Raw genomic sequence first — 12,497 nt, forward strand, 5'->3', positions numbered from 1 at the left:
TGGGTTTATTTCTAGACTGTCAAAATTTCTATTCCATTGATCTATATGTCTATCTTCATAACAGTATCATATTGTTTTGAGTACTCTAGGATTGTAGTAAATTTTCAAATTGGGAAGTTTAAATCCTTCAACTCTTCTAAGACTATTTTCAATATTTAGGGCTCCTTGCAGTTCCATGTGAATTTTAGGATTGCTTTCCCATTTCTGCAAAAGATTGTTAGAAATTTGATAGGATTGATTAGAACTGAATTTGTAGATCATATTGGGTAGTGTTGATATCTTAACACTATTAAGTCTTCCAATCCATAAACATGGGATGTCTTTCAATTTATTTATGTCTTCAGTTTCTTTCATCAATAGTAAAATAAACAAGGACTCACAGTTTTCAATGTGAGTTTTTCATCTTCTTTGTTAAATTTATTCCTCGGTACCACAATGAAATATCACCTCCAATTACTGGATGGCTATTACTAAAAAATAAGAAACCAAAAGCAAAACAAGACAAAACAGAAAATAACAAGAGTTGGTGAGGATGTGGAGAAATTTATTAGAACCCTTGTACATTGCTGGTGGGAATGTAAAATGGTACAGCCATTGTGGATAATACTTTGGTGTTTGCTCAAAAAGTTAAGCATAGAATTACCATATGATCCAGGACCTCCACTTCTAGGTATATATGCCAAATGATTAAAAACAGGGATTCAAACAGATACTTGTATGTTAATGATCACAGCAGCATTGTTTATAATAGCCAAAAGGTCAAAAATCAAAATGACCATCAACAGACAAAACAAAATGCAGTATAAACATAAAATGGAGTATTATTCAGCCACAGTAAAAACTACCTAATTCTTACATATGCTACAACCAGGATGAACCCTGAAAACAGTCTGCTAAGTGAAATAAGCCAAACACAAAAGGATAATTATTGTATGATTCCACTTACGTAACATACCTAGAAGAGGTGAATCCATACAAGACAGAAAGTAGAATACAGTTTACCAGGGGAAGGAAAAAGGGGGAACTATTTTTTAATAGGTACAACGCTTCTGTTGGCATGATGAAAAAGTTCAAGAAATAAATGGCAGTTATTGTTCCAGAGCATTATAAATGTACTATTCACATAAATGGAAAATATTATGTTGTATCTATTTTATCACAAAGAAAATAATTGCCAAAAAGAAAAAAAAGTGAGGGGATATGCTAACTGAAAGAAGCCAGACACAAAAGCTTCATACCTTATGATTCCACTTATATGACATCCTAAAAAAGGCAAAACTACAGTGACAGCACAACAGTTGCTGGAGGTGGAGAGGTGAACTGCAAAGAGACATGAGGCAAATTTTGGGGGTGATAGAAATATTCTATATTTTGACTGTGGTGGTGGTTATACAACTAGATATTTACCAAAATACGTCAAATTATACAATTAAAATTTGATGAATTTTATTGCATGTAAATTATACTTCAATAAAGTTCATTTAAAAAGTTAAAGAGAGGGGCGTGGGGGAGAGGGGAAAGTGGGTGATGGGCATTGAGGAGGGCACCTGTTAGGATGAACACTAGGTGTTGTATCGAAACACCTAATTGACAATAAATTATATATTAAGAAATAGTAAAAATAAATAAATAAATAATAAAAAGTTAAAGAGAGGGGTGCCTGGTTGGCTCAGTTGGTTAACTGTCCAACTCTTGGTTTCAGCTCAGGCAATGGTCTGATAGTTCTTGGGATCTAGCCCCATGTAGGGCTCCACACTGACAGCATGCAGCCCGCTTGGGATTCTCTCTCTGCCCCTCCCTGGCTCACACATGTGCATGATAAATAAATACACTTAAAAAAAAAAAGTTAGATGAGACAGTCTAACCCTATGTAATCATTTTAGAGAAAAAAGAAATTGAGTCCTTGAGTATCAAAGGTCACATAATTAGCATAAGAGGACTAGAATTAGTCCCATAAATGAAATCCAAAGCTCTTTATATCAATAAAATGACACTACTGATAGTAGAGAGTGATGGTGGCAGATGATTATACCGATTTAATACCTCCTGCTAGAATAGAGATTTGAAACCTTTATTCCAAGTTTTGAAGAATTCATTAAGTTACATTGGAAGGCTGTTATCAAAACATGTGACAACAAATGTTCACTTTCTGCCAGTAGTATACTCACTACTACTTTGCAAAGCAACTACTCCAATGAGTAAGTTTTTATATCCCTGGATCTTAAACACATTCTGCCCTCTGAAGCAATATCAAAAATGGCTAATCACTTTTCCATAAGATAAACTCTCAAATACTTTTTTTTAATGTTTATTTATTTATTTTGAGAGACACAGATAAAGTGAGGAGGGCCAAGTGAGAGGGAGACAGAGAATCCCAAGAAGGCTCCACAGCTGTCAGTGCAGAGCCAGACACAGGGCTCAAACTCACGAACTGTGAGATCATGACCTGAGCTGGAACAAGAGTCAGAGGCTTATACAACTGAGCCACCAGGTGCCCCAATACTTTTTTTTTTTTTAGTGTTTATTTATTTTTGAGAGTGAGCAAGCAGAGGAGGGGCAAAGAGAGAGGAGGAGAGAGGATCCAATGTGGGCTCTGTGCTGACTGCAGGAAACCCAATGCAGGGCTTGAACCCACAAACCATGAGATCATGACCTGAGCCAAAGTTGGATGCTCAATCAAGCCACCCAGGTGCCCCTGAGATACTTTCAAATGACTATATCTATGATGTTCTTTTAAGTCTTCTTTAGTGCAGTCTAAAAATATCCCAAGCTGCCACAGTCTTTCCTACACTGGCCATAATACAATGTGTAGACATTTCACACATGTCTCCGTATTCAAACTAGACACAACACTACAAATTTTCTGCAAGCTACTTAGAATTAAATTGGGTCATTATAGGGGTGCCTGGGTGGCTCAGTCGGTTGAGCAGCCGACTTCGGCTCAGGTCATGATTTTGCGGTCCGTGAGTTCGAGCCCCGCGTCGGGCTCTGTGCTGACAGCTCAGAGCCTGGAGCCTGTTTCGGATTCTGTGTCTCCCTCTCTCTCTGGCCCTCCCCCATTCATGCTCTGTCTCTGTCTCAAAAATAAATAAACGTTAAAAAAAAAATTAAAAAAAAATAAATTGGGTCATTATATTTCTAAGAAGACTACTTGGGATGGGGCAGGGGGTCGGTGGCAGATAAATCATATTACATTATTGGCTAATTCCCCATTTCCTGCCAATTAAGATTTCTAAGTCTTTTGTTATAGAAAGCCATCACTAAGACTTCTCTCTGAATTTTAAACTTAAGGGCAAGGCAATAGATTTCTGTGAAATACCCTTTTATTTTAGTTACTTATTCTGAATATACTTTAAATATTTTAGAATATTGATTGATTATACAACATATTGGCAACATTTCTGAAATATTTTATGTATAAAATTCTTAAACGTACCTTGTATATAAGGATTTAGGTAACATTAAAACACTTGGCTGGGCACCTGGGTAGCTCAGTCGGTTAAGTGTTCAACTCTTGGTTTTGGATCAGGTCATGATCTCTCATGGTCTTGTAAGTTCAAGCCCTGCATTGGGCTCTCCATGGGCAGTGAGGAGCCTGCTTGGGATTCTCTCTCACTCCCTCTCTGTCGGCCCCTTCCCACTCGCACAGTCTCTGTCTCTCTCAAAATAAATAAATAAACTTAGAAAGAAAGAGAGAGAGAGAGAGAGAGAGAGAGAGAGAGAGAGAGAGAGAGAAAGAAAGAAAGAAAGAAAGAAAGAAAGAAAGAAAGAAAGAAAGAAAAAGAAAGAAAGAAAGAAAGAGAGAAAGAGAAAGGAAACAAGAAAGCAAGCAAGCAAGCATCAATTTAGGAGACAAAAACCTCTGACATCTCTTTGCTTTAACATGAATAACCTCTTGATATGGTTAATCACCTAGAAAACCACTTAAGTTTACTATTTTATCTAAACTTGGCTAGAAAGATAAGATGGGAGTGCCAAATAACTCTTTAATGTTTTTATTTACTGGGGGGGGGGGGGGGGGGGGGGGCAGAGAGAGAGGGAGATAAAAGAATCCAAAGCAGACTGCAAGCTCCCAGCTGTCACCTCAGCACTGGGCCTGACTCGCGCTCAAACTCATGAACCATGAGATCATGACCTGAGCTGAAGTTGGATGCTTAACCAACTGAGCCATGCAGGTGCCCTCAAATAACCTTTAAAACTGCACTTATGGAACAGTTTTTGTTTATTGCAGAAACAAAGTTAGTTTGTTATGACTTAAACATAGTGAATTCCCTTTTAGTGAATAAAAGTTATTTTTCTAATTGTTCACAAACCAGATGTCTAGGAATTTTTAATGAAGCATCATCAAGGTCATTGGTTGTCTTTTCAGGTATCTAGCCATTATTACTAAATGTTAAGAACTATATTTTGCCTGCCTCAAAGCCTTTAGTGTATCTTACTTTCTAAAATCCTTTAAAGAATATTCTTATCATTTTGCAAAGTATTTTAATATCTAGGGATATGCATGCACTCCGCTTTGAAGTTGGAAATTTAACCAAGGCTCTGTTTCTTTCACCTGTTTTGTGGTTCACTGCTTTATGGGGTTTTTTTTTTTGTTTGTTTGTTTGTTTGTTTTTTTGAGAGAGAGAGAGAGAGAGAGAGAGAGAGAGAGAGAGAGAGAAATTGAGAGAACAGGAGAGAGGGGCTGAAGTGAGAGAGAAAATCTTAACCAGGCTCCATGCTCAGTGCAGAGCCTGACTTGGGTCTCAATGCCATGACCCTGGGATCATGACCTGAGCTGAAATCGAGTCAGACACCCAACCAACTGAACAACCCAGGTGCTCTGTTTTACATTTTATTCCAGTTTAGAAGAATAACTGCCAAGTGAGAAAAAAATGGAAACAAAATCAAAATAGAGGCCTGCTTTCTACTTGTTATATTTTACCTTCACAATGAGAGTTGATTTTGTCCTTGAAACAACAAGATTCTTTTGTTACATTTTCAAAAGCTTCAGTTCATTCTATTTTTGCTCGCCCACTTTACTTTGTTCATTATAAACCAAATTCTGATTTTTATGTCCTATAGGTCTCAATATTTGAAAACCTATGCAAAAAAACTAGTAATCCATGATTCTAATGTTTTAGGACTGTAGCTTATGCTAATTGCAAACATAAACTTACTATCTTTCTTTGAAACAAAATCACATTACACTAATAACTCAGTTCAATTTAATCCCCAAAAGGAACCTTCAATTCTGTTTTATCTATTTTTATGCTTTGATACTGACATTTCATACAAAGGCAGAACTATTTGAGTTCCCTACTTTTTAGTATCCTTTTATCATTTTTCTAAACCATCTTCATTAACATAACAGAAAAAATAATTTTATGTTATTATGGTTTTTTTCCACTGCCTATATCTTCTTTTTGCTTTTAGTTTTCTGATATTTGTAGCCAGTTGATGATGCTATTTCTTAATTTTATTGAATAAAAGTAATGTCCAACTTTGAAGTCCTTCTATTTGCCTTCCAGACCCATATAGAGTTCTAAATTTAACACAACTTTTTCTGCCCACTCCTGTTACAATCCGACTCCTAAGAAGAGAAAACTGAAACAAGAAATAGTATCTTTTCAAAAATAAACAGCTGGCTTTTCTTTTTAGCCCTCATCTCCTTAAGACCATAGCAGTCTGAATTTGAGAATGGAAAATGATGTCTAAGTTGCAAAAGATACCTGAGAATAGCTGTACAATGAGTAGTTGTTCAATATACCCTAAATTAGTTAACATATTTTTTTAATTCATTTTTTTTTTTACTTTGAAATTTCTCTCCTCTTGAAAATATGTAAGAGGGGCGCCTGGGTGGCGCAGTCGGTTAAGCGTCCAACTTCAGCCAGGTCACGATCTCACGGTCCGTGAGTTCGAGCCCCGCGTCAGGCTCTGGTCTGATGGCTCAGAGCCTGGAGCCTGTTTCCGATTCTGTGTCTCACTCTTTCTTTGCCCCTCCCCCATTCATGCTCTGTCTCTCTCTGTCCCAAAAATAAATAAACGTTGAAAAAAAAAATGTGTAAGCATATACCTTAATTCCTAATTTGACATCCTGATGTAGGAAGTTAAGGCTATAGTTTTTCACAAGACAGAAATCCCCACATTATCAAAACTTTAAATGAGATAATTACACATATTCTCCACGTTGGGTGATATTTCATCTGCACCACTAACAAGAACTAGGTGGAATTAAGATTCAAAACTTTCCTGTGGCAAAATACCAGTATGAAACAGATTTCTAAAAACTAAAAAGTAGGTTTGACAAACATCATTTTCTGTGACTTAAAATATAATGTAAGAAATGAAAATATTATCTATTTCTAAAAAAACTGTGTAGACAGAAAAAGACGTTAGAATGAAGAGTCTCTAGACCACAATAAGACCCTTAAGTATTACAGAATATAAAAATGATTAAGAATTCAATTAAAGTAGAAAACAAAATTACTTAAAACAGGGGCACAGAAGTTGTGCTTAAAAAAAAAAAATTTAAAGGGAAGGGGATGAGAAAGGTGAGAAAAGTGAGAAAAAGCACTACCAGACTCCTTACCCATTGTTGTTGGTGCTGGAGCTTCCTGATGGTATTTTCAGCTTGCTCCAGTTTAGCACTGGCCTCATCACTCTGCTGTTTGATGGTGGCCAACTCCCGTTTTATGAGGTAGTTTTCCTCAGCCTCCTGGGCTCTTGTCACTTGTCCCTTAGGACATAATTTGTGTGTGTGTAAAGCAATTTAGGACAGATTCAAGAAAGACTGCCTTTGTGAGGTTTAGTTATTTACTGTGACATGTTAAAAAAAAAAAAATCACCTCAAACAACCTAAGTAGAACAGCCTAAGTAATTATTAACCAGCAGCTCATTATTGCTCCAGCAAATTTGGGGAAACTAAATAAGAAAATTCATCTGATAATCTTAAGAATAATTCTTTCAGTCAATAAAAATTCAATTCATGCAATATTACTGAGTTGCACATGCAGAACTAAAACTTTCAATGAATAGTTAATTTCACAGAATCCACTGATTGCCATTTTGGAATAAATGCTTTAAAATAAGGTTAGCTTTAAAACGTGCAAAAGGTATCTAATAAACCAAGATAATGCACCATTATCAAAAATTAAGTTTATGCACATAATATACTGCCCCAAAAAATTATTGCTAGGAAAAATGCATGTAAAATTGCATGCATTAAAATGTAATTTTCTAGGTTTAGGGCTTCCCTTAGAAGTAAAGTTAGAGAAAATGCTAAACGAAAAAAACTATACCTGTATCAATCTATCTGCCAAGGAAGCACTTTCCTACAAAAGGAAAAATTCAGATAGAAATTTAAGAGAAAGAAATAAAATAAAGGTGCATAAAATTAGGAATAAGAAGAAACAAAGCATACCCAAATTCCATCTACTTTTCATTGTAATTAAAATGAACATATAGATTTGACATTAAAGCTATTTTTTACTGTGTGTGGTGTCATCCTTAATTCTTAAGAAAAATATATCAAAATGAGGACAGACCACAGAAAACCATATGCTTCTAGAAGACCAACACAAATACCAAGAAGTTTTTCATCATTTGAGACAAGCAAATGGCTTCTTTTAAAGCATACTTTTAAGTTCTATGTTTGGAATCAGCCATATTGTCAAACCACTTAGAAGAAAGGGAGAAGGAAATTGAGTACGCAATTCCACTTATAAAGTGTGACAGCAATTTGTACAACAGCAACTTCCAAAGAAGCAAAGCAAGGAAAATATGACAAATGAAATTAATGAGCTCAACTTAATAAATTATAGCAAAACCTGAGAAAGTAAACATTTAGGTTACAGAATTTAACTGAAACCTAAGTATTTCTAGAATTCCAAGTGCTAAAGGACACACCTAGGCCATGTAAGCCGGTAGAAAGGTACTTAATTTTCTAAAGTAAAATCCAAACTTAATACTTTCCTATAGCACCTTTATCTTTCTGAAGGTTCAATGAAATAAAAATACTTTCTCTGTGAAAATACCTCACTCCAAAATAAAATACCACCTAGGAAAACATATTTTAGTATAAACTGAGTATTTAATGAAAAACATAGTATACAATTAAAATGGCTTAAAAACTAAATTAAGCTCAACCTTTCTGCAGAGTCACCAAAAAAATAGAATTATCCTCAAAACAACTCTAATAAGATGAAGGAATACAGGAAAACTATTTTTGACTTAATATAATGTACTTGAAATTATTATACAACAAAAAGACACGTAATAAATATCCTATCCTTGTGTGTGGTGTTATTTAGTAAACCATCAGTGCCTTCCAACAAAAGACATATATCCAAACTATCCACATATTCATGTTTTCTTTCTTGAATATCAATCTGTAGATTTTCAGAGAAGATTTTAAGATTCTGCAATATCATCTATAAATCTACTTACCCTCATCTTCCATTTAAAAAAAAAAAAGCCCCGCCAAACACCAAAAGACTTTGTGAATTCAGCCTTTTGACAAACCAAACCTCTTAGACTGTACCTTTATTACTTAATACTTAAAATAATACTACAACAGACATTACATTAAAAGTACATTAAAAATAATGCAAAACTTTCCACATTTGCCTAGTTATTTTATATTAAACAGAGAGGAAGAAAGAGGTAAAAAGTAGTATCAAAATAAGTCTAAGAACCAAAAGTTTAAGCACAATTCCCCTGTGTTGAAAATCAACACCATGGTGAATTTTTATATGAGCAATCAGTCATTTTGGCTAAACTTCAAGTCATCCTAGGCATTAAAGGAATCATTGACACATTTAATATATGGCTAGAGTCAGGGCAACATTTGAAAGCCATTTTTAAAATGCTATTCAGAATGGATTCTCAATTAGGCTACTTCTAAAGAACATACTTTTTTAGAGACTATATGTAAAGAAAATAAATGGTACCAACGTTACTCTAATAATAACCTCAGTTAAAACCTTAACCTTAAATCTCAAGGACTTGTAGTGATCAATTGTTATGAATAACAAGTTACTTAGTAAAGTAGTAAGGTAGGCAAGCTAAGCAGCCAATATCACAACTTTGGAGACATGTGATAGATTTCTTGAGCCATTATTTAAAATAAAAAATAATACTGTGCATACAACAGAAGCTTGCATACAAAAGTAGTTATTTACTTACTTTTTCTAATGTTTCAATGCGCTGTTTTAAAAGTCTATTTTCTGTGCGTAATCTCTGCAAAAAAACAAAAGAAAAAAGAGACAAACAAACAACAAAAGGTTTGCTTGCAAGCATTCCTGAGATTAAAAGATACCTAAATCATGTCCTTAAAACGTACCACCTTTTATAAATAGGAGAAGTCTAAGAAATGGTTACATTATCTGTCAAATTCTTACAAGTTCAGGGTAGGAAATACATGGCAAAGGAAATGACCATATTTATCACTCCAGCTATCAATGAATTTTAAATATAAGCTACAATACATAACCCCTTTCTTAAAATACCTATTATGACTCATAGTCAACATTTTTTTTTATCTGTCTTAACATTCCCATTAGACAGAAAAGATTCCAACTCATTTAGCTCCTACAAAGACTATCTACACAAATAGTATTCAAATGTTTGGGAAATAACTAAGAAATCTGAAAAGGGCAGCTCACAGGATAAATACCAAAAACAAATTATCAGTTTAGGACTAGACCAGCCTTCATTTATTCCTTGTATATGCCAAGTTGCAATATTTCTTACATTGTGAAAATATAAAGATTGAGCTGTTTTCCTCATATTAATTACTTATGAGTTGTTTTGAATTTTAAAAACATGGGGGCACCTAGCTGGCTCGGTCAGTACAGCATGCAACTATGGATCTCAGGGTAGTGAGTTCAAGCTCCACATTGGGCATGGAGCCTACTTAAGAATAAAAATTTGAAAAAAGAGGTTAGAGTGGGAGAGAGCCAAAGCATAAGAGACTGTTGAGAACTGAGAACAAACTAAGGGTTGATGGGGGGTGGGAGGGAGGAGAGGGTGGGTGATGGGTATTGAGGAGGGCACCTTTTGGGATGAGCACTGGGTGTTGTATGGAAACCAATTTGACAATAAATTTCATATATAAAAAAAAAAAAAAGAATAAAAATTTGAAGAAAAAAAAAACAGCTTACAAAATGAAAAGCTCTACTTACTGGCATTTCGTCACAGTTCAAACAGTAAAACCAAATTAAAAAAAAAAAAAAAAAAAAAAAAAAACTTCACCTAACCACTGAGTCCCAAAACCCTATCAAATTACTGCTATTAAGAATTAAAACTAAAAAACTCTACATTAAAAAAATTGTCTCCTTTTTACATATTCCACCAACATAGTTTCATATGAATCCTGATATGTTATCCCTTCATTTTAGAATCCTTTATCTCTTTATTGTGCCATCATTATTTCACATTCCCCTTACCTTTTGTACAAATTTACTCCAGAACTCAATCCAGCCTTCTTCCAATCCTACCATCCTCTAAATTCCTGCTTTTAAAAAAAAAAAAACCTCTTCGGGGGCGCCTGGGTGGCGCAGTCGGTTAAGCATCCGACTTCAGCCAGGTCACGATCTCGCGGTCCGTGAGTTCGAGCCCCGCGTCGGGCTCTGGGCTGATGGCTCAGAGCCTGGAGCCTGTTTCTGATTCTGTGTCTCCCTCTCTCTCTGCCCCTCCCCCGTTCATGCTCTGTCTCTCTCTGTCCCAAAAATAAAATAAAATGTTGGAAAAAAAAAAAAAAAAACCTCTTCTATTAACTCAAACTATTATTTTTCCAGGAAAGACTAAAATATAGTTTATATATATATAAACTAGACCTATAAACTGAGACCTATAAAGTCTCAGACCAAGGAAATAAAGATTCTATAAATTATTGTATCTTATTAAGTGGACCACAAAGTGGAACATATAAATCTTAGAATTATTACAAACATTTGCAAATTAGGGGGGCCTGGGTGGCTCAGTTGGTTAAGCATCCGACTTCGGCTCAGGTCATGATCTCACAGTTCGTGAGTTGGAGCCCTGCATCAGGCTCTGTGCTGACAGGTGACAGCCTGGAGCCTGCTTGGGATTCTGTGTCTCTGTCTCTCTCTGCCCCTCCCATGCTCGTGCTCTCTCTCTCAAGAATAAACATTATACATTAAAAAATAATAATAAATTTTGCAAATTAGATTTTCTTGTTCTATCCACTAGAACACATTCAGATGATTTGAAATCATTGTTATTTTATGTGTGACTTCAGACTACAAAATAGCTTGAGGAGAAGGAAGTGTTTTTCATTTCTTGGCTATTCATATTATATTCAGCACAGTGGTTTAGACAAATAAGCAATTAATAGATGTTTTTAAAGTCTGAAAATCCAAAGAAATAAATGGCATTCTCAAAATGGTCTCAACATACTTCATCAACAAAGTAAAATATTGTTTATCCTAGGACTTAGAAAATTAAGTTCAACCAGACAATTGATTGAATAAAGTTAATGTTACAATAGAAATAATGCTAAAGTATCACAAAATTTAGAACTAAAAACATTCACCTGGTTTCCCCCATCCCCTTTAAATCTTCTGAAATTTTGCTATAAATAATAAGCTAAATTTATTTTTCTCCTAACATCTACCCAAATATCTGAAAATGACTTTTTAAATAAACCAATTCTTCATGTATGTGGCATTTATTTCATCATATATTGATAAATATAATAGGCTTTATCGGTATTAAAGACTATTTCAGGATTACCTATTAAGTTTTGAGTGTTTCTTTTTTGAACCAGTACCACAGTATATTGGTAATTGTACCTTTGTAATCCCCTTTAACATCTGGTGGAGCTAACTTCTTCCATTCTTATATTTTATTTATCCTCCAAAAACCTTAACTACTAGTTTACTAAGTTAGTTAAGATAGTGTGTTTTGAAGTTAGGTAGGTTTAGGTTCAAATACTCCCTCTACCATTAACATTCAGCATCTTAGACTCTCCATTTACTCATCCAGAAACTTAGAGTAGGGGTGCCTGGATGGCTTAGTAGGTTAAAGGCCTGACTTCAGCTCAGGTCATGATCTCACAGTTCATGAGTTGGAGCCCCACATCAGGCTCTGTGCTGACAGCTGAGAGCCTGGAGCCTGCTTTGCATTCAGTGTCTCCCCCCCACCCCCCTCCCCGCCCGTCCCCAGCTTGCACTCTGTCTCTCTCTCAAATATAAACATTAAAAAAAACATTCAGAAACTTAGAGTAATAAAACATACAGTGATATGGGATGAATAAATTTTTCCCATAAATGAGACAGCATAACACCAAAAACTTGATTAATGATAAGCATTGCTCATAATATTGTTGAAGTCAGGCACGAATACTATTTTTTAACTTTTGTCTATTGTTTAAAGTATTCTTTAGATTTTTTTAATGACTGGATTTGCTAATGAATATTTGATAGTGGAAATCATAACTTTATATAACATGGAGTTCTTTGTGTCTCTCCCCTGTACACAGCTTTTTTAAATGC

At 35.0% G+C, this 12,497-nt stretch overlaps 1 protein-coding gene across 7 annotated transcripts in view; it reads right to left on the minus strand.

Annotated features, from left to right (window-relative positions):
* Positions 1–12,497, minus strand: part of EVI5 (ecotropic viral integration site 5) — a 248,898-nt gene that overhangs the window by 111,147 nt on the left and 125,254 nt on the right. For all 7 annotated transcript variants that reach the window (XM_040470985.1, XM_040470988.1, XM_040470986.1 and 4 more), the window contains 3 exons: positions 9,166–9,219; positions 7,281–7,313; positions 6,572–6,718 (listed from right to left, as the gene is read on the minus strand). In XM_040470985.1, coding sequence (XP_040326919.1) covers positions 6,572–6,718; positions 7,281–7,313; positions 9,166–9,219 — 234 coding nt within the window. The remainder of the gene's footprint in view (positions 1–6,571; positions 6,719–7,280; positions 7,314–9,165; positions 9,220–12,497) is intronic.

The sequence above is a fragment of the Herpailurus yagouaroundi genome, unplaced genomic scaffold, assembly GCF_014898765.1.
Source record: "Herpailurus yagouaroundi ecotype Mexico unplaced genomic scaffold, PumYag 77, whole genome shotgun sequence".
Lineage (NCBI taxonomy): Eukaryota > Metazoa > Chordata > Mammalia > Carnivora > Felidae > Herpailurus > Herpailurus yagouaroundi.